The sequence below is a fragment of the Garra rufa genome, chromosome 7, assembly GCF_049309525.1.
Source record: "Garra rufa chromosome 7, GarRuf1.0, whole genome shotgun sequence".
Lineage (NCBI taxonomy): Eukaryota > Metazoa > Chordata > Actinopteri > Cypriniformes > Cyprinidae > Garra > Garra rufa.
Genome location: NC_133367.1, coordinates 44401562 through 44425723, shown reverse-complemented (window position 1 = coordinate 44425723; position 24162 = coordinate 44401562). Strand labels below are relative to the sequence as shown.

General features: G+C 37.7%; 1 protein-coding gene across 1 annotated transcript in view; it reads left to right on the top strand.

The window, feature by feature from the left end:
• atp11b (ATPase phospholipid transporting 11B) overlaps positions 1-24162 on the top strand; it is a 100371-nt gene that overhangs the window by 38053 nt on the left and 38156 nt on the right. The window contains exons 9-18 of the mRNA XM_073844780.1: positions 1992-2056; positions 2180-2261; positions 2343-2493; positions 9128-9325; positions 9403-9561; positions 11225-11400; positions 14970-15038; positions 15119-15192; positions 15278-15381; positions 21378-21559. Of these exons, the coding sequence (XP_073700881.1) occupies positions 1992-2056; positions 2180-2261; positions 2343-2493; positions 9128-9325; positions 9403-9561; positions 11225-11400; positions 14970-15038; positions 15119-15192; positions 15278-15381; positions 21378-21559 (1260 nt within the window). The remainder of the gene's footprint in view (positions 1-1991; positions 2057-2179; positions 2262-2342; positions 2494-9127; positions 9326-9402; positions 9562-11224; positions 11401-14969; positions 15039-15118; positions 15193-15277; positions 15382-21377; positions 21560-24162) is intronic.

Below are 24162 nucleotides of genomic sequence, written 5' to 3'. Positions count from 1 at the left end.
CGTTGTAAAAAAATCTAAAAAAGCCGCTGCGGCAGGACGCGTGCCCACGCGTGCCGAATTGCAGGCTGCCGCGTGAAAATAGACGCATTTTTAATGGCCAGATCTGTAGATAGATAGATAGATAGATAGATAGATAGATAGATAGATAGATAGATAGATAGATAGATAGATAGACAGACAGATGGATAAATAGATAGATAGACAGATGGATAAATAGATAGATAGACAGATGGATAAATAGATAGATAGACAGATGGATAAATAGATGGATAGATAGATAGACAGATGGATAGGTAGGTAGATAGACATGGAAAAATAGATAGATAGACAGATGGAAAAATAGATAGATGGATGGATAGATGGATGGATAGATGGATGGATAGATAGATGGATGGATAGATAGATGGATAGATAGATAGATGGATAGATAGGTAGACAGATAGATAGACGGATAGATAGGTAGACAGATAGATAGACGGATAGATAGGTAGATAGATAGATAGATAGATAGATAGACGGATAGATAGGTAGACAGATAGATAGACTGATAGATAGGTAGATAGATAGGTAGGTAGACGGATAGATAGGTAGACGGATAGATAGATAGATAGACGGATAGATAGGTAGATGGATAGGTAGATGGATAGATAGGTAGACGGATAGATAGGTAGATGGATAGATAGATAGACGGATAGATAGGTAGATGGATAGATAGATAGACGGATAGATAGGTAGATGGATAGATAGGTAGATGGATAGATAGGTAGACGGATAGATAGACGGATAGATAGGTAGACGGATAGATAGGTAGATGGATAGATAGACGGATAGATAGGTAGATGGATAGATAGGTAGACGGATAGATAGGTAGATGGATAGGTAGACGGATAGATAGGTAGATGGATAGATAGATAGACGGATAGATAGATAGATAGACGGATAGATAGGTAGATGGATAGATAGACGGATAGATAGGTAGATGGATAGATAGGTAGACGGATAGATAGACGGATAGATAGGTAGATGGATAGATAGGTAGACGGATAGGTAGACGGATAGATAGACAGATAGGTAGACGGATAGATAGGTAGATAGATAGGTAGACGGATAGATAGGTAGACGGATAGATAGGTAGACGGATAGATAGGTAGACGGATAGATAGACGGATAGATAGGTAGACGGATAGATAGACGGATAGATAGGTAGATGGATAGATAGACGGATAGATAGGTAGACGGATAGATAGGTAGACGGATAGATAGACGGATAGATAGGTAGATGGATAGATAGACGGATAGATAGGTAGACGGATAGATAGATAGACGGATAGATAGACGGATAGATAGACGGATAGATAGGTAGACGGATAGATAGATAGATGGATAGATAGGTAGACGGATAGATAGACGGATAGATAGGTAGACGGATAGATAGATAGACGGATAGATAGGTAGACGGATAGATAGATAGACGGATAGATAGGTAGACGGATAGATAGATAGACGGATAGATAGGTAGACGGATAGATAGATAGACGGATAGATAGATAGACGGATAGATAGGTAGACGGATAGATAGATAGACGGATAGATAGGTAGATGGATAGATAGACGGATAGATAGGTAGATGGATAGATAGGTAGACGGATAGATAGACGGATAGATAGGTAGATGGATAGATAGGTAGACGGATAGATAGACGGATAGATAGGTAGATGGATAGATAGGTAGACGGATAGATAGACGGATAGATAGGTAGATAGATAGATAGGTAGACGGATAGATGGATGGATAGATAGATTTTTTTAAATCAAATAAACACAGCCTTGAGGAGCAGAAAAGACTAAAAACATTAAGAAAATGACTGATCCTATATTCTAAAACTGATACATATAGTAAAAAATGATTAGTTTATGTATTGTATTCTCATTTATTTTATGTGTTAGGTTTTTTTTTTGTTTATTTATATATTTTTTGGTTGTTCTTTTCAGACCCTTAGGACCAGAGAACCTCCTGCTTCGAGGAGCAAGATTAAAAAACACCAAAGAAATCTTTGGTACAGCATTCACAGTCCAAAATTTACTATAACTGATTTCACAGCTTATCACTGCACTTTATTCCCCCCAAAAAACTTAATCAAAACATGCCAAGTTTCCAATGAAAGTGTTGTGATTGTCAGGTGTGGCGGTGTATACGGGCATGGAGTCCAAGATGGCTCTGAACTACAAGTGCAAATCCCAAAAGCGCTCCGCAGTCGAGAAGTATGCCTTTCTCAATTTGACTTCCACTGCTTTCCCTCAGCGCTGCTTTATAACCACAGCGTCTCTCCATCTCTCCTCCAGATCCATGAACACATTTCTCATCATCTACTTGGGCATCCTGCTGTTTGAGGCCATCCTCAGCACCATTTTGAAGTACGCCTGGCAGTCAGAGAACAAGTGGGATGAGCCGTTTTACAACCAGAAGACAGATCGGGAGAGAAACAGCAGTCAGGTCACTATAGTGTCTTCACTCGGCTTATGAGGATTAAGTTGACTTGAGAACTTACTGAAATGATATTTAAACTTTTTATTCTTCTTCTTTTTCTTCTGAGACTAAAATGTTCAACTCTAACTCCTAGAGCTTTAACTCTCCAAACTCCAAACTCAGGCCAGATCTTCAGTCTGATCTGACTCCAGTTGCTGGATCTTTTCTAACTGATCAGACTTACGGTTTTCCTAAAAATGACGATTAAAACTGGGAGAAATCCCATAGACTTACATTGAGGGAATGTTCAAATGATCAACACTATTCAAACTCCAACTGACAAAACTCCCAGAATCCCTTGAGACTCAATCAAACTCACCTTCTATCAACTAGATTTATAATCCATTCAAACTCATCTATCTCAAGCTAGCAATATGCTAATCATTCCAGAATTGTGCCAGTAACTTGCTAATCATGTTAGAAACAGGCTAACAACATGCTTATGCTAGAAACATACTAGCAAATTTTTAATCATGCTCGCAACATGCTAATCAGGTTAGCAACACACTAGCAACTTGCTAATCATGCTAGCAACATGCTAATCAGGTTAGAAACACACTAGCAACTTGCTAATCATGCTAGCAACATGCTAATCAGGTTAGAAACACTAGCAACTTGTTAATCATGCTAGCAACATGCTAATCAGGTTAGAAACACACTAGCAACTTACTAACCATGCTCACAACTTGTTAATCATGCTGAAAACATGTTAACAACATGCTTATCATGGTAGAAGCACTAGCATCTTGTTAATCATGCTAGGAATATGCTAACCATGATAGAAACATGCTAACAACATGTTAATCATATTAACAACATGTTAGTAACATGCTAATAACTTGTTAATGATGCTAGAATCATGTTAGCAACATGCTAATCATGTTAGAAACACTAGCAACTTGTTAATCATGCTAGGAATATGCTAACCATGATAGAAACATGCTAACAACATGTTAATCATATTAACAACATGTTAGTAACATGCTAATAACTTGTTAATGATGCTAGAATCATGTTAGCAACATGCTAATCATGGTAGAAGCACTAGCATCTTGTTAATCGTGCTAGGAATATGCTAACCATGATATAAACATGCTAACAACATGTTAATCATATTAACAACATGTTAGCAACATGCTAATCATGTTAGAAACACTGGAAACATGTTAACAACATGAAATTCATGCTTAAAACATGTTGGCAACGTGCTAATCATGCTAGCAACATGCGAATCATGCCAGAAACATACTAGTAACTTGTTAATCATGCTAGCAACATGCTAATCATGCTAGAAACATTCTAGCAACTTGCTAATCATGCTGGAAACATGTTAACGTTAATCATGCTAGAAACATGCTAGCAACTTGTTAATCATGCTAGAAACATGCTAACAACATGCTAATTATGCTAGAAACATACTAGTAACTTGTTAATCATGCTAGCAACATGCTAATCATGCTAGAAGCATTCTAGCAACTTGCTAATCATGCTGGAAACATGTTAACGTTAATCATGCTAGAAACATGCTAGCAACTTGTTAATCACGCTAGCAACTTGCTAATCATGCTAGAAACATACTAGCAACTTGTTAATCATGCTAACAACATGCTAATCATGCTAGACACATACTAGTAACTTGTTAATCATGCTAGCAACGTGCTAATCGTGCTAGAAACATTCTAGCAACTTGCTAATCATGCTGGAAACATGTTAACGTTAATCATGCTAGAAACATGCTAGCAACTTGTTAATCATGCTAAAAACATGCTAACAACACGCTAATCATGCTAGAAACATACTAGTAACTTGTTAATCACGCTAGCAACATGCTAATCATGCTAGAAACATACTAGTAACTTGTTAATCACGCTAGCAACTTGCTAATCATGCTAGAAACATACTAGCAACTTGTTAATCACGCTAGCAACTTGCTAATCATGCTAGAAACATACTAGCAACTTGTTAATCATGCTAACAACATGCTAATCATGCTAGAAACATACTAGTAACTTGTTAATCATGCTAACAACATGCTAATCATGTTAGAAACATACTAGTAACTTGTTAATCATGCTAACAACATGTTAATCATGCTAGAAACATACTAGCAACTTGTTAATCACGCTAGCAACTTGCTAATCATGCTAGAAACATACTAGCAACTTGTTAATCATGCTAACAACATGCTAATCATGCTAGAAACATACTAGTAACTTGTTAATCATGCTAGCAACATGCTAATCATGTTAGAAACATACTAGTAACTTGTTAATCATGCTAACAACTTGCTAATCATGTTAGAAACATACTAGCAACTTGTTAATCATGCTAGCAACATGCTAATCATGTTAGAAACATACTAGTAACTTGTTAATCATGCTAACAACTTGCTAATCATGCTAGAAACATACTAGCAACTTGTTAATCGCGCTAGCAACTTGCTAATCATGCTAGAAACATACTAGCAACTTGTTAATCATGCTAACAACATGTTAATCATGCTAGAAACATACTAGTAACTTGTTAATCATGCTAGCAACATGCTAATCGTGTTAGAAACATACTAGTAACTTGTTAATAATGCTAACAACATGTTAATCATGCTAGAAACATACTAACAACTTGTTAATCATGTTAGAAACATACTAGCAACTTGCTAATCTTGCTAGAAACAGGCTAACAATATGCTAATCATGCTAGAAACATACTAGCAACTTGTTAATCATGCTAACAACATGCTAATCATGCTAGAAACATACTAGCAACTTGCTAATCATGTTGGAAACATGCTAACAACATGTTAATCATGTTAGAAACATACTGTCAACTTGTTAATTATGTTAGAAACGTGCTAACGATATGCTAATCATGCCAGTGACATGCTAATCATGCTAGAAACATACTAGTAACTTGTTAATCATGCTAACAACATGCTAATCATGCTAGAAACATACTAGTAACTTGTTAATCATGCTAGCAACATGCTAATCATGTTAGAAACATACTAGTAACTTGTTAATCATGCTAACAACTTGCTAATCATGCTAGAAACATACTAGCAACTTGTTAATCATGCTAGCAACATGCCAATCATGTTAGAAACATACTAGTAACTTGTTAATCATGCTAACAACTTGCTAATCATGCTAGAAACATACTAGCAACTTGTTAATCACGTTAGCAACTTGCTAATCATGCTAGAAACATACTAGCAACTTGTTAATCATGCTAACAACATGCTAATCATGCTAGAAACATACTAGTAACTTGTTAATCATGCTAGCAACATGCTAATCATGTTAGAAACATACTAGTAACTTGTTAATAATGCTAACAACATGTTAATCATGCTAGAAACATGCTAGCAACTTGTTAATCTTGCTAGAAACATACTAGCAACTTGCTAATCATGTTGGAAACATGCTAACAACATGTTAATCATGTTAGAAACATACTAGCAACTTGCTTATTTTGCTAGAAACAGGCTAACAATATGCTAATCATGCTAGAAACATACTAGCAACTTGTTAATCATGCTAACAACATGCTAATCATGCTAGAAACATACTAGCAATAGGGGTGTGAACCTACAGTGGTCTTACGGTTCGGTTCGATTACGATTATCATGTCATCGATTCGGTTCAATACAATATCTCGATGCATCACGATGCATTGACGATGCACTGCATACTCATTTTTCAATTTTACTTCAAATTTATTTTTCTTTTCTATTTCACAATGACGTTGAAATGCGTTTTTATTTGATTCAATTTTTTTTAACTGTGCATCCTATCCAGTCTTTTTCAATCAATATCCCACATACAGTAATGTGTAATTTTGATGAGGAAGAGTAAGAGGTGAAAGAGGAAGAGGAGGAGAAGAAGGAGGACAATGACGGCAATGTGGAAAAGACAAAAGAAGGGCAAGGGCAAGAAGAGAAGCAGTCTCATATATTTTAGTTGATGAGTGCCAGGGTTGGATCAGGCAAGAGGATTTGACCCCTGCTGCCTGGCCAGGACTAATTTAGCCTGTGATGCTGAAGAGGTTCTTTGGCCTGTCCCAGACCAAACACAGGATGTTGGGCAGAATGATTATTTTTGTTGTTGTTTGTTGTTTTGTATACTGTACTCTACAGTACATTAAATTAAGGAATAAAACATACTCATTTTTCAATTTTACTTCAAATATATACAATTGTGTTAATAAATACAAACAGTCAGATATATGAACTGAAACTTTAATCTTACCTTCTCAAAGAAAAAACACTTCTTGAATGTATCAAACAAAACTAAAGTCTGGGCACAGAAGACAACAGCAACATTTACACAAAAGTAAATACCTGGGCTTTGGTTTCGTTCTAGAGTTCCGGCATAATCTTTTCTGAAAAGTGTCAGCGTGAGGGAAGCTTATATCACGGCTCCGGTGTATTGAACAGGTGGCCGGGGTTTTCCACCACAGAAAAGGGCCGTTTATCTTTTGCTATAAAAGCTGCCGCTATAGTCATTTTAAACGCGAAAACTAAACCAAATACGATTTCAACCGAGAGGTACCGCTCAGATCTTATTTAATTTAAACGAGGGAACGAATAGAGTCCTGCACGAGCCCAGCCTGAGACTCTCAGACCCGAGCCCCGTCCTTGTCCGACAATTTATCAGAACAGAGTTCATGTTGCAGCCATTAAAATAGTTCAGTTTAGGATTCTAATGGCAAAGTGGCTAGATTTCGTTTTGTTTCCTTTTTAAGTTAATTTAGAAATATGTTTGGAACATTTTATGTTTGTTAAATTCAAGCTTTTGTCTTTTTAACCTAACCTAACGAACAAGCGGCCAGCGGCAATGAGTTGAGCATGTTTGATAAATTTAGCCTTCTCAAATCAACACGACTTGCATTAAATAAAATCTATAGACATAAAACACTTGATGCATTTCAGAATATTAATTTAAACGTTTAACCTAGATAAATGTGCGCGGTTAGTCGCATATCCAATCGTTTTTGCGGAGAGTGAAAGCAAAAGCGGGCTTTGCAGCTGACATGGAAGCTCAAACGCGATCACTTGCATTTTTTCTTAATAAAAGTGGAAACCTAAAATACACCATTTTTGTTGATAAAAGTAAGGCATAAAAAGGCATCATTCAAAACTGCAAAAGGTCTACTATTATTATTTATGTGCGCACTCACAATATCAGCAAAACATTATATTTGTGTAAAACGGTGCTGAGCCAGATAGACGCGCTCAGTGCTTTTAGCCAGTCTTTTCAACCAAATAAAAATAATGTTTCAGTCCTTTAAATGAATTACTAACAAAAAAAGACATTTGTTAAATGCACACTCATGTTTGTTAGTTCGTTAAATGCACCGGTGTGTAAAGAAAGTGGCAATAATCCTTTCAGTTAAAATCTGAAGACTTATTTTATTCATGTGGAGTACTCCCCTCGTTAGCCCAGCCCCCCTCCCGGAAAATCATACAAGCCCCCTGGTCGCGTTTTCTGGCACTGGACTGAGTCCGTTATAACCGGTTATGGTCTATTACTGAACCGATACCGAATCGTCCTTGTCTGCATCGCGATGCATCGTAAAAACGATTAATTTTGACACCCCTAACTAGCAACTTGCTAATCATGCTAGCAACTTGCTAATCATGTTGGAAACATGCTAACAACATGTTAATCATGTTAGAAACATACTGTCAACTTGTTAATTATGTTAGAAATGTGCTAGCGATATGCTAATCATGCCAGTGACATGCTAATTATGCTAGTAACATACTAATCATGCTAGAAACATGCTAACAACATGTTAGTGTCTATCTATCAACTTTAAGCTTTTGAAACTGCTTTAAACTTTAAACTATTTCAGACTGAAAACAGTTAAAAAAAACGTTTTAAAGCTTTCAAACTTTCTGGTCCAGCTTTCTAAAGCCAACTTAAAGTCCCCCTGAAATCAAAATTAAAGTTTTTTGGCTTTTAGTATGAATATATTAGCCTTAAGATTATCTATAGGCTAGTGTGCTTCAAAACAATGACAAAATTCGCATTTACAAGATATGGGCATTCAAAACTTACAGCCTCGTCACTTCCGCCAATATGAATCAACGATTTTGATGATATCACCGTGCACTTCAGTTTCTCATCAAACGTTCTGTCCAATCAAATGCTCTCTAGAGTCCGTATTGTCCCGCCCCCTACACAGAGACGCAATACACGGAGCAGATCATATGCGCTCATATGTGCGATCGGCATGTATTAAACTACACAGCCTCAGCATGATTATAATCACTATTTTGTTTTAGCAAGAGTTTCATATTGAATCTGTGGGGTAATTTATTAGTCTGTGGCTGTCATAAGCTACAAATGCGGCTTTACCGAGCTCACGGCTCTGGCCCAGCAGATATTAATAGAACGCTATTGGCTATTCAAAATAAGTGGGCGGGGCTGGGCGATATGTTTTTGTTTCAGTTAAAAGTACGTCACCACATAGAATAACGTTGCGTGTTTCAAGGCACTTCAGTGGACCTTTAAAGTTTGTCTTGACAAACTTTTTTTTTTTTATCTAGTGATATTATCAGGTGTTATTCTGACCGCTGGTGGTTTTCTCCTCACAGATTTTGAAGTTTATTTCCGACTTCTTGGCTTTCCTGGTGCTGTACAACTTCATAATCCCCATCTCGCTATACGTGACTGTTGAGCTGCAGAAGTTCCTGGGCTCTTTTTTCATCGGCTGGGACTTGGATCTGTATCATGAAGAGAGCGATCAGAAGGCTCAAGTCAACACATCAGACCTCAACGAGGAGCTCGGACAGGTGTGTGATTTAGAACTGTTTGTCCAGGTGTAATGCTGTCTGAGATGTGTAAAACTGTGCTAATGTTGTTCTCGCAGGTGGAGTACGTTTTCACAGACAAAACGGGAACCCTCACTGAGAACGAGATGCAGTTTAGAGAGTGCTCTATCAATGGTGTCAAATACCAGGAGATCAACGGGAAGCTCGTCCCTGAAGGAATGACAGAAGACTCTCCAGACGGATCGGTGCCTTGTTTGGTAAGAGTCACTTTTACAATTCTGTTGGTGGGGATAGAAGTGCAGAAGTACACACTTTACCATTGCATTCATTTTTCTTGTATTGTAGATCAATTTTAATTTACCAAATTGTGTTTTCCATTATTTTTCTGGATTCCATTTTAATGGTTTCATTCAATTATGATAATCAAAAGCATATCTAATTAATTGATGCTATATATTAAAAAAATATTATTATTATTTTTTGTATTTTTTTTTTTCCAGAAATAATGTGTGGTGTATTTAAAATTAAATTAAAAATATTATTTTAATATAAATTTTATTATTATTGGTGGTAGTAGTACTATTATTACATTAAGTAAATTATTTCTGTAACAATTTCTTCAAGTTAAACCAAACTTTTATTTTGACAGGTTGCTGTGAAGACCTTTAGATATTAATTTAATTTAAGATATTAATAAAAACTAGAATTCTATCTATATGATACTAAAATAACACTAGTTTGTGCAAAATTATTATTTATTATGATAATAATTATTTAGGGCTCTGTGAAATTCTTTTTTTTTTTTTTTTTTTCAAAAAATTTTTTTTTCCCATTTTAATTGTTCTGGATTCAGTTTTTTTTTTTCTGTTTACATTTTCTAGACTCTGGTTTAATGGCTAAATTTAAAAAATATTAATCAAAAAGCAAACAAAAATGTAAAATGTAAGGCCCTAATTAATTAATAATATATTTAATTATTTATTTTTATTCATTTATTTATTTTCCAGAAATATTATGGTAAGTTATTTTTCTGGTAAATATTCCTTTTAAAAATATTGTTTTAATATAAATTTTATTATTATTAGTAGTAGTAGTAGTACTATTATTACGTTAAGTAATATATTTCTGTAACAGTTTCTCGAAGTTAAACCAAACTTTTATTTTGACGGGTTGCTGTGAAGACCTTTAGATATTAATTCAATTTAAGATATTAATAAAAACCACAATTATATCTATATGATACTAAAATAACACTAGTTTGTGCAAAAAATATTATTTATTATGCTAATAATTATTTAGGGCTCTTTTATTCTTTTTTTTTTTTTTTTTTTTTTCAAAATTAATTTTTTTATGTTGTAATTGTTCTGGATTCATTTTTTTTCCCCTTCAGATTTTTCTAGACTGGTTTAATAGGTAAATACATGTTTTACTAATTTTATTATTATTACTAGTAGTACTATTATTACATTAAGTAATATTTCTGTAACAATTTCTTCAAGTTAAACCAAACTCTTATTTTGTCGGGTTGCTGTGAAGACCTTTAGGTTGTTTGTAGCCTATATGATATGATGATAGTTTTTCTTAACATTAATGAAAAATCAATAAAACGCTCATAAGGTGACTCTTTCTCGCAGTTCTACAGATTTTGTTTGTGTTCATGTCCTCATATAGAGAGGCGGCAGAAAACACACAGAACATGTAGAATTCACTTTTAAATTAGTATTTTTGCTGCCTAATATTCACAGACAGGTATTGAGTTAAGTGTACTGACCTACACTCTTAAAAATAAAGGTGATGCACGATTCCATAGAAGAACCTTTTTTGTCTAAATAGTTCCATAAAGAACCATTTAACATCTTTTTAACCAGTCATGCTTTAAATCAAAGTGTGACGGTATTGTTGTGTGTTTACTTCGTTCAGAACAGGGCGGAGGAGTTGTTCCTGAAAGCCGTCTCACTGTGTCACACGGTGCAGATCAGTTATGATCAAACGGATGGGCCGGGAGACCCATTCTCACACGCCAACGGCTTCACGCCTCAGATGGAGTATTACGCCTCTTCTCCTGACGAGAAAGCACTAGTGGAAGCCACCAAGAGGTGAGAGCATAGCTGTAGCTCAGTTTCTCTGTCACCCACTACTGGGAATTTTTGCAGTCAACCATGCCAAATACACTATATTGCCAAATGTATTAGGACACCCCTTCTAATGAACAGTTATGGCTGCTTTAGTCATTTCCATCCATGAGTACAAATCGTAATGTTTAAGCATATATTGATATTCTAGGGAATTGTGTGCTTCTAATTTTATTGCAACAGTTTGGACAGGACCCTTTCTATTCTAACATGACAATTCCCTCGTGTATAAAGCAAGGTTCAAATAGAAAGGACTGGTCTGCATAAAGCCAAGTCCTAATCCCAGCTGAACACATCTGGTGTGACTTTAAATGCAGACCTTGAGCCAGAAACTCATCACCAAACACCAATGACTTACATAAGTCTACAGACATTTTAGACACTTCCAAAACTGGCCCAACAGGAATGGAAATAAAATTTTTAAATACATGAATTATGCTTCCACAGTTGCCACAGTTTTGGAAGTGCCTTTTTTCTGTTCTAAAGTGTGTGATTTCACGAAAGCGTTGATGAAGCACAACTCCCTCACACCATCAGCACTCATACATCCCTATATAAGAGCTTTACACTGAATGTCACTTTGGGAACCAGGCACGTCTCACTGTACTCCTCCTATAGCAACAACATAACAATTTTGGATGTTTTAGGCCATGTCCACACTAATACGTTTTTGTTTGAAAACGCATCTTTTTCTCTCCGTTTTGGCCTTCCGTCCACACTGAGACGGCGTTTTTGTCTAGGAAAACTGAGCTTTTTGAAAAGTGGATAAATTTGAAAACGCCGTTTTCGCGTTGTAGTGTGGACTGTGAAAACGGAGGCTTTTGAAAACGATGACGCATATTTAGTCATGTGACGCATATTGTACCAATAGATATCTATGTTTACAGCAGTAATTGTGCCTGTGCTATTCACCGTCACACTGCTGCTAAAGAGATTTACCTTGTACACTCTTCAAATTACAGTCCTAAAATGATAGAAAATTTACTCACAGTTGCTGTCCTGCAAAACATGACGACAACTGCTTTTCAGATAAAATATGAATGACCGCGATATAGACGCGTCAGTGGACGATGAGATATTTCCGTAAATTATCCCGCCAGAAGAACTTCGTGAAAACTTATTACGTCTGTATAATTTTGGAGGCTTTACGCATGCGCGGTAAGGCGAATTTGATGTTTTCCTTCGTTTCAGTGTGGATGAGAAACTTTTGGAAAACGCTTGGAAACGCTAGTGTGGACGGAGAGCGTTTTAAAACGAAAACTCCGTTTTCAAATGTATCCGGATTAATGTAAACGTAGCCTTAGGATCTAAAATGATTGACTTGGTCTCTTGAGACCAGAGTATGGATTCCTCATCGCCAAATACCAAAGACTTGTACATTTAGACACTTCCAAAACTGGTCCAACAGAGAAAGATTATGCTTCCATCTTTGTTGCCACAGTTTTGGAAGTGTCTTTTTCTCTTGTGTGTGATTTCATGGCGTCATGAGCACAACTCCCTCACACCTTCAGCACTCATACATCCCTATATAAGAGTTTTACTACCACTGAACGTCACTGTGGGAACCAGACAATTCTCAATGTACTCCTCCTATAGCAACAATATTTTGGATGTTTTAGGATCTAAAATGATTGACTTGGTCTCTTGAGACCAGAGTGTGGATTCCCTGAAAGTCTATATTTTGTAATTATTCCATGGAATGTCTGGATACTGGATTCTGATTGGCTGGCAGGTGTGCAGTAAAACCGTTTAATGCACAGGTAGTTCCAAGTCAGTTTAATCACCGTTCTATATTAATGCGCTGCTTTAATTGATGCACGCAAAAGCACAGAGAGAGAGAGAGAGAGAGAGAGAGAGGTCGGAGATCGCATTGTGCTGCGCACATACATAAACTTCTTGTCAGCGTTTGCCTGCGATCCTTATTAAAATAGCATAGATACTAGATCGCTACATTATATTCCTCAGCAACAAGGTGGTAAAACTGCTGTTTTTGAATGAATTGTTGTTTGTAGAGAGAGACGCACAGCATGCAGGTACGCACGCACATTCACATACACACACACACACACACACACACACACACGCAACTGTCATCTCTCTTGCCTTCACACTCTCTCTTGGTCGATCGATAATCTACTGAAACAAATGCTATTTTTCATTCAAATAAATGTGATTTTACCGGACTATTTAATCTCTGAGTCTGATTTGAAGCGGCCAGAATGCTAGTGCTGCATGTCATAACTGACGAAAATAACCGTCTTTTTTATCCATTCAGTCAAATTTTGCGCTGCAAATATCAATCCTAGTTTTAATTTGTCTATAACCATGGAATAAGCGGGATAATCAACGGCTTGCCGTGCGTTAAAGGATTTAAAATGCACTTCGCGGAGGCAACCACCCTCCGCTTCGCGTCGGGCGGTTATTAGCCTCCACGTCGTGCATTTAAAATCCTTTAACGCACGGCAAACCGTTGATTATCCCTTACATATGGCCCTTGGAAGAAGTTAAATGAGTTTATTGTGCTTTGGCTACAGTAGATAGTGTAGATGTCTGCAGGCTGCCTCTTACTCAGATAAACAGTCACTCTTTTCATAGGTTTTGCCGGCTCTGAGAGGCTTGGTATTTCTCCTGTTCTTTTTCTTGCAAAAATTGACTCATTACCTGATGAAAACTTAACGTAAAGGCCTGATTATTTCAGGAGCTTTGTCACAAGTCTTTTGTTTTTCAATGTCTCTGTGACTTTTGCTATATTTTCACACTTAAAACAATGATTTGGTACTCTTTTTCTGTTCGAAAGTGTGTGATTTCATGACGGCGTTGATAAAGCACAACTCCCTCACACCTTCAGCACTCATACATCCCTATATAAGAGCTTTACACTGAATGTCACTTTGGGAACCAGGCTTGGCTCACTGTACTCCTCCTCTAGCAACAACATAACAATTTTGGATGCTTAAGGATCTAAAATGATTGACTTGAGCCAAAAACCCATCGCCAAACACCAATGACTTGTACATATGGGTACAGTCATTTCAGACACTTCCAAAACTGGTGCAACAGGAATGGAAATACAATTTTTAAATCAGGAATTATGCTTGCATCTGTGTTGCCACAGTTTTGAAAGTGCCTTTTTCTGTTCTAAAGAAGGGTGTGTCCCAATACTTTTGTCCATGTAGTGCATGTACAAGTCATTGGAGTTTGGTGATGGGTTTTTGGCTCAAGGTCTGCATTTAAAGTCAGACCAGAGATGTTCAGCTGTGATTAGGCTTTATGCAGACCAGTCAAGTTCTTCCACACTGACTGAATCATTTCTCATTGTCATGTTAGAACAGAAAGGGTCGTGTCCAAACTGTTGCTATACAATTAGAAGCACACAATTTCCTAGAATATCATTCCATGCTTAAACATTAAGATTTGTACTCAAGTACTAAAGTGGTCAAACCTGTTCATTAGAAATATAGTTTGTCAATAGAGTGTGTATTCTTTTGACCACTGACTAAATTTGTGAAAAACACTTTTCTTTTTGACTTCAGGATGGGTGTCACCTTTGTAGGAAGCCGTGGAGAAAACATGGAGATTAAAACATTTGGAAAAGCAGAGAGGTATGTTTATATTAGTGCATATTTATGAGGTTGTTTAGCTTTAAGAGTTGTCTGGCAAACAGCTGTGTTTCCACACGCAGGTACAAACTCCTCCATGTTCTGGAGTTTGACGCAAACCGCAGAAGGATGAGCGTGATACTGCAGAAGCCCTCAGGCATGTGCCTCTAACCACATGTGTGCTGTTTAAGACTGAAGCACAGCCGTGAGGAGTTATCTAATGATGCTCTGTCTTTCATCAGGTGAAAAGGTGCTATTCACGAAAGGAGCCGAATCAGCCGTTCTGCCCTACACCACGAGCGGCGAGATCGATAAAACCAGAGTCCACGTGGATGAGTTTGCTCTGGTGAGCTGTCTACTAGTTCACTCTAAATACTAGTTCACCTACTCATTCAATTGAGTATAGGGCTGCAACTAACGACTATTTTAATAGTCGACTAGTCACCGACTATTGAAACGATTAGTCGACTAATCGGATAATTATTCAATTTTTCTCAAATTTAGCATGAGATTGCTTTAATTATGTGGAAAATGATAGTAAACACAAGAAAGAAGGGGGTACTTCAATGAAAAATGCATATTTTATTGAACTTTGCTGCTGATTCATTCATACTAAAAGTAAATAAAAATGCCCTGTCTAAAACCATTTAGGCACAGTGCTTGGTCAGTACAGACATAAATGCATAAATTAAGAAACTCTATAATCTTTTTAAAGGACAGGCACATTTGTTTTATAAGAAAAAATAAATTAAAATCAAGTAAACATTTTCTTCCTGTAAACCAGGGGCAGGCACATCAGCAGCAATAATACCGTAAACAAAAATGTATATCCAAAACACAACGTACTGGCTTCCATGTTATTTAAATCTTACCGAGGCCAGCCAAACTCCGTTTCATTCAACTGTCCGACGTGCTTTCTCTTTAAATGTTCGTGCATCACAGAGGTGCTGCCGTGATGCGCAAGGACTGCTTTTACAAACCATGCAGGTAATCTTTTTATTCGCCGTAGCAGGCTAAAATGCTCCCAAACTTTATGCCTGTTTCACACATACTCAGTCTGCATTGCGTCTACAGTCCGTGTGCGTTACGTATGCGGTGCAGAATCAGCACGGACTCGTTTTGCGCTCACACAGAACGCGTTTACAGTCCGTACATTGTGAACGTTGTAATCCGTTAACATGGGTGTGGAAAAAAAATACGCACTGCAGACGGAGTATGTGTGAAACGGGCGTGTTTTGGTACGCGCAGCTGCTGCATTCAGTGCATTGGACGCCGCCATTTCTGTATGTTATCGCTCAGCATAGAAGCTAATAGGTGCGTTCGACTTCATGCGGCGCCGAAAGAAATCGGCTGCCGCCTTACAAAACAATGCATTCTGGTAAGATCATTTGTCCGACTTTGATCGGCGCTGCAGCCGCCTTTCGATCACGTGTGCCATCAAAATACCGTGAGAGCAAAACGAGACCAGCCGCAGAGGTCAGGCGCTGCAGCTGCTTAAAACCGGCTGCGAAAGCCTTAATGACGACACACTTTATTCTCATTGGTCAGATTATGTGACGACAAGCACGACGTGTGCTGCGTGCTTTTCTTAAAAAAGTTCCTGTATGTAATCAATCTTTATATCGAATATCTGATATTCAAACAAAACATTAATGATGAAAATGAAGATTAGGCGATATGGTAAACATATATTCTTATTGTTTAAGAGTCAAAATTAAAGTATACTGCTAAGAAAAATGTTTCAGCACACTACGGAAACCTATAAGTGTCCGACCTGACGGCCGTTTCTTTACTCCTCCCCCGACTGCAAGGGGCTGCTCTCGCCAGCCGGCGGCAGGCTAGTGTAGTGCATCTCGAACGCACCTATTGCCTATGTGCGACTCTCGGCAGAGAGATGCCTCACTCGGTCGGAAAAAAACATGTCTGGCGACAACATCGACAATGAAATTCATTGTCGACTATTTCTATTATCGATTTTTGTCGACAACGTCGACGAATCGTTGCAGCCCTAATTGAGTACTAATATTGAATTTACTCTCTTTTTTAAATTCCTGCCTAAACGAAGTCTAGCCAACTTGATTAAGTCTTGATTAACTTTTTTGTATCTAGTTTGATTTAGTGACTTTCAGGAGGGTGTACTCATTTTCGCAACAACATCTGATCACTTTTATCACTTTATCATCTTATTTTCCTGAATAATTTTGACATTCTTCTTTGGTAGTTGATCAAGCAGGCTTGTTGGAACAATATATCTCCAAAGAACCCTAACATGTCTTCTAAGTACAGAGTAATGGCTGAATTTGTTACGTTTTAGAGGGGGTGTACGCATTTATGCTGTGCACTGTAGATAGATTTGTAGAATTGAACTCTATTTTAAATTCAGCAAAAGTCACTTCATCCGTAATCAAGACTGATCATTGTTTATATTATAGATCAGTGGTAGAAATATGCATTGTAGTAATATGTAGCTAGTGTTAAATTGCAATGCTTGATATTTGTATTAATTGGATTTCGCTGGCCAGTTCCATTCATCTCCATAGGATATTGTGCAATTCAGAAAATAAATGAAATCTGAGCTCCTATTAGTCACAGGAATTTGCAGTTCTAACCAACGAAAAGCAGTTCGGTTTAAAAGTTACTGGGTGAGCCATTATTCATATATTCCCACAACATTATTGAACATGGAAAATAGGCCGTGTTTTGCCTGCGAAACTTCACCTAAATTTGGTGAATCTGACTTGTTTTTTTAAGATTCTTGTGGGGAATTTGAGATGATCTTACGTTTTGTCTTCAGAACCAGTCTTGGGTTAAAAGTAATTCTTTAATATTGTGTTACTCCATAAAAAAGTAACTAATTGCGTTACTTTTTATGGAAAGTAACGCATTGTTACTTATGAGCTGGGCTTGCTTATTAATTTTTCAAAAAAGCAAAAACTCAAAATGTTTGTTTTTGCCAACTATAAAGACCCTTTCACACCAAAAGTGAAATAAGTCTCAGGCTGAAGGAAGTGCCTCTGTCTCTGCACCTTACTCACGATTATTATTTATTATTATTTTATTAAGAATATTTAAAGTATTCGCTTCCAGAATTTAAAAAAAAAAAATCTTGATAATTTACTCACCCCCATGTTATCCAAGAAGCTCATGGCTTTCTTCAGTCCAAAGTTTTTTACGGAAAACATTCAAAGATTTGTTTAAGGGTGCTTTCACACCTGCCTTATTTAGTTCGGTTGAATCGCACTAGAGTTCGTTTTCCCTTTTGGTGCGGTTCGTTTGGGCAGGTGTGAATATAGCAATCGCACTCAAGTGCGCACCAAAAGCGGACCAAAGAAGCGTACCGAGACCTGCCTGAAGAGGTGGTCTCGGTACGCTTTCAAACGAACACTGGAGCGGTTCGTTTATGGTGAGAACATGAACCGAACTTGAACAGACCCAACCGCAAAAAGTACTGCACCTTTTTGGACTAATCCAGCTGCCGTAGTCTGCTGCGCTGTTCATTATGGGATGAGGACAAGTATTTGTTGACAGTTAGCGCTTTAGCAACATAGCCCCTTGACAGCTCGCGGACAAACTTGGAGTTGTGAGGAGGTGCGGAGCCTCATAAATTTGGTCTGATGATCATATAGGTCCCAACTTTCAAAAACTCACAAGAACATCACAATCTTTCTCATTGTTTAAGGTGCCGTTCACATGTCGCGCCTAAAAACGCGTGGAAAGCTTGCGCTCCAGTGGCGTCTGCCGTTGCTAAGCAACCATGACCTGCGCTCTCCATAAATACGCTAAAGTTTCAGCAAAGGATAAATGGATTTTTCAGCATTAAAAATCGCTTGCAGTAGCTCTGCTATTATATTTATTAAAAAATGTTTATTCCTGTATAAGTTGTTCCTCCAACTTGCCAGTGCTTTCAATGTTATTAAGGGAAAGGATGAAGCTGATTGGTTGGTTCATGTCACATGACCTGCGGTGTGCTTGCAGCATCCTGAAAAGTTGAGATGTTTTTACCTCGATGCGGCGCGTTCGCGAATTGAAAAAACGTGCCTAACAGTTTAGAAAATACGTTCAATACACTGATCTATATAATTCTCTATTATAGATCAGTGGTTCAATGACACGATCTGGCCAACGAGTGATGTGGATGTTGTCACATGACTGCATTTTGGTTCGTTTCAACTGGTTCGGACCAGAGCAATCAGTGTGGTGTGAAAAGGACCCAAAACGGCAGAAAAATGCTACAATGTATCATTTGTTGCCCTTGGTCCAGACCAAATGAACCGAACCACAGATGTGAAAGCACCCTAAGAAAGTGGGCTTAAACAGGGACCAGTGGTCCAAATTGCAGTTTCAAAGGGCTCTTCATGTAGCCTGGCAAGCCAGACCCACATAAATGTAGGGTCTGGGCACTCTCCATAGACAGGGCTCAACCGGAGGGGTGGGATAAACGGTTGTCTTTCAAACTCCTCGCCACGCAATAGGATAGCGCTACAACCAATCAGAGACTTAGTCGGTCAGGTGACGTAGTCAGAGCGACGAAGATTTTTAACAAAAGTCAGTGCACTGTGCAGTCTGTCAGCTAAATAATAGACATAGATGGGCACTAAACCTTTAAAAGTAAACAAAAACATGCACAGACAAATCCAAATTACACCCTGCGGCTCGTGACGATACATTGATGTCCTAAGACACGAAACGATCGGTTTTTGCAAGAAAATGAACAGTATTTATATAATTTTCTTTTTACCTTTGATACACACCCACGTCCATCTGTCATGAGCACGAGTTTAGCATATCTATGATTCGACTCGTCACATGTGAACGCGCTTTGATGTAGTATACGCAAACACCGAAAGGGGAAATATGTAAAAAAAAGTCCAGGATGAGTTTGCGCAAGCAAACGTAATCTTTTTCAGCTTTAAATGGGTTTGAACAACCAGGACAAGCGCAAGTAATTACCATTTTGAATAGCCGATATATCCACAATCTCTTGTGCTGTGTAAACAATGAGTGTTGTATACACGCCACAGATCGCTTCCGGTGTTTGCGTATTCTACACCACAGCGCGTTCAGATGTAACGAGCTCCTGCTCAGGACACATGGACGTGGGTGTGTATCAAAAGTAAAAAAATATATAAATACTGTTCAGTTTTCCACGCTTAATTCACGGAACCAGGAATTCATGTCTGACTGAACTTATGGTCGCAGGTCAGACGTCATCATGTTAAGCCCGCCCACCGACTCGTGATTGGCCCGGTACATCTTGGATTTTTCGGAAATTTAAGTGAATTGAGAGTAACTAGACTGACCTTAGAAGCAAATGTAATTTGCTGCCGCTAGGGGCGCGTCTAGATTCTAGGCTACTCTTCATGATCCCAGACAAGAAATAAGGCTCTTATCTCCAAAACGATTGGCCATTTTCTAAAATTCTAAATTAGAATGTTTGTACTTTTTAACCACAAATGCACAAATGTAGGGTAGGGCAAAACAATTGAGGTCGAGCTTTTGTGGTTAAAAAGTATATAAGTTTAAATTTAAGAAAATGACCAATTGTTTCACTAGATAAGACCTTTATTCCTCGCTTGAGAGCCCTTTGAAGCTTCATTGAAACTGCAATTTGGCCCTTCAACCCATTGGGTCCAATTGAAGTCCACTATATGGAGAAAAATCCTGTAATGTTTTCCTCAAAAACCTTAATCTATTTTTAGACTGAAGAAAGCCAGACATGAACTAATCACGAAATGAACTAATCCTTTAATGAATCCGGCCCCAGAACATCGTAGAGACTTTGATTTGTTCAGGAAACAACTTCCACAAGACAATGACCTAGCAACTTCTTGCAAGCATGGATAATAAGCGAGCACCTTCCTAACGTTTGCTTCAGAACATCTAAAAGTCTAGTTGAAATGTCGAGGTCTGGTCTGAGCTCAGCTTTTCTAATTCAGATGTTGATGAGAGTGCTGCGGTTAATTAGCCCTCATTATCAGCTGTGCTGAAACCCATGAGAGCGTCTTCAGACCCACATCACCTCTGTTGCACACACACAAGCTTATGTCAGTTCTCAGAGGATTGTATTGAGACTCAGGGGATGTTTCGGACACAACAGCCACATTGAAATGCTCCTCCATGTCTGCGCTTAAAAGCATTAACTCAATTATAGACGTGGAGCTCAGGATTATGGCTTTCAAGCAGCTTCTTGGCCTGCAGTTCATCGTCAGTGCTCCTTTGCATCAACTTTTGTATTACATTATTCTGTAGATTGGTCCACATTTGGAGCCAAATCAGCAAAATGGACTACATTAACCTTCCAGCAAATGTTCATGTCGTTTTTTTCCCGTCTCGCTTTTGTAGAAGGGTTTGAGGACGTTAGTGGTGGCCTGCAGACACTTCAGTGCAGATGAGTATCAGGAAGTGGACCGGCGGCTTCATGAAGCCAGGACGGCTCTGCAGCAGAGAGAGGAACGATTGGTCGAGGTCTTCAACTTCATCGAGAAAGACCTGGAGCTTCTGGGAGCGACTGGGGTGGAGGACAAGTGAGTCAACACACATACACACACCCACAAGAATGCTAATGCAATGCTGAGGTGGAGACGGACGTCTCATACGCATAAGCAAATTCATTCAGGTCACGTGGGATTCCTTTGACAGCTGCAGTTTGACATCACACTATGTCATTTAACGGTAGTAAAATCCTGCACAATCGCTGAAATTTGTATCTACTTTACATAAATAATTACTTACACTTCCATCTACACTTGATTCCCTAAAATAAACTCTGTATTCGATTTGTATTCTTACTACTTTTTTGTTTACTTTTTTTTATTTATAAAAGAAAAATGTCCCTCTTTGGTATGCACAAACCATTAGTAGTATTAAACACAGATCTTAATATAATGAAGACAGAGGATGGATGCTTGGACGTAGAAACGCTAATTAAGGCTGTGCAATTAATCGCAATTCGGTTTCGATTTTGATTTCGGCTTCAGACGATCATGGAAATGCAGTAATCGAGATGAAATGATTATTGCGCCCCATTCCTCCCCCTTTCCGGTGGTGCGATTTCGCTCCACTGTAAAAGCCTAATTTCACATGCAAATCAGCAAAATCATGTAACGTGACTTTCACAAAACGGGACGTGCTTGATTTACGTTTCTTTGATGTTGTGTTTTCAATAGCGCCTAAGAAAACTTGCATGTAAAGTTATCTTTTAACCCAAGGTGTGCCCTTAAACACTCAAATACACACAAAAATATAAAAAAATAAAGTATATTTTAATCCGTGTGACAAATAATATTCCTTCTGCCGTCTCTGTGCTTAATATTACTAAAACGTAAAAAATACAAAGAGAAAAATCACTCCCTGCTCTTGAATGAAGGGCTTTTGTAGTTTTAATAAGAAACGAAGCATGTTTAACTATTACAGTGGAGATGCTGCTATTTTACGTTTTAAATCATTACATTCTATTTCTGTAGTATTGCTACTACTTTAGACTTGCATAAAAGCAGAGCCGTTTAGAAACAGAGTTGCGACACGCTTTGATCTCGCCGCAGCAGATGTGTTTGAATGGGTTTAAGTAGGATAGACAGCAGTGTTACTATATTTGCAGCAGTTTCGAGTAATTATTAACACATAATGTGCATTGATTGTATGTTGATAACTACTCTGAATACGCTTTACAATCGCATTTTATTCTGAGGAGTGATAAAGAGACATAATTAATATGCTCTCATACTCTTTGGCAGTCAAATGTGACCAAACACCTTAAGTGTAACTTTTATTCAATTAAATAACTGTAATATATAGTTCAGTTCTATTTAGTTCATATTTTGAGGAGGTTTTTTTTATACTAAATAATGTGCAATAATGATCCTGACCATTTAAAAGATAACATTTTCTAAAATAGTATTATATTACAGTTAGTGTGATATTTAAGGTAAAATACATTTGAATGTGTATTTGGACATGATCAAATGTTTCGATTTAACGATTTAATGTTAAATAAAAAAAAAAGTAATTTACTCGTGTTATTTTATGATATTCAAATATACAACATAAGTGCATATTATAAAAGGCAAGCAAATATGGCATTTAACATTATAGAAAAGATGAAAATAGTGTTTAAAAAACACAAGGCAACCAATTGCTTTAAAGCATACATTTTTATTGTATTTCTTGTATGCAGTCTTTACTGAAACTCATTCAACCTCCTACAGGGGGAGAACGATTGCAGAAAGACTAAAAACGTAAAAATATGACAACTAGTATCTGGTTATGGTCGCTATTACGGTGTTTCTCACGTTATCTAACTGCATTTACAGTATAACTGTTTATTATCTTACGATAAACATTAACTATAACACGCTTCATAAAATACCACTACTGGCCAGTTTTTCGAGAGGTCAACTGATGCATTAAAATGTAAAAAAAAAAAAAAAAAGTGAGAAGCGCTGAAATGAATGGGCTTCAATGCAGGAGCTATTGGTTGTTTGGAACTATTGGCCGCTCCATGATACGCTTTACTTCCTATGGAAGCCTATGGGAGTGTCGCAACTCTGTTTCTCAGCGGCTCTGCATAAAAGTATTCACTTTTTAGGTTAATCACTAAAAATCAGTTAAATAATCATGATTACAATATTGACCAAAATAACCGTGATTATGATTTTTGCCCAAATCGAGCAGCCCTGGACGCTAATGTTTTCAATGCTGTCAAAATCTAAGCCAAACAGAAAAATGTATCAGCCGAATGGCATACTAAAATATAGCATGGTGTCCGCACCAGAGACGAGTGGCACAGTGCAAGAGTGCAGCTGTGTAGTTAGGGCTCAACAAATATGTTGTCAGATTTTTGGCTTTTTTTTTTTTTAATTATCTGCATTAAAAAAAGCTCCCCTTCAAGTGTCAGAAGCTGTGATTTTGAGCCAGAACCTGAGACCTGAAAGCACAAAAGAACTTTGACTAAAAGTCTTTTGGATCTGTTGAATGTATATGCTCTGTGTGACAATGAATGGTGATGATAGTGGCAGTGGTGTGACGAGTTCACACTCGTGTGCTACCCACTCGTGATTCTTGGACGGAGAGCTGGAGAGCAGGAAGTCCGCCGCTAATGCGGTTTGACGTGTCTCCGTGACTCACGCTG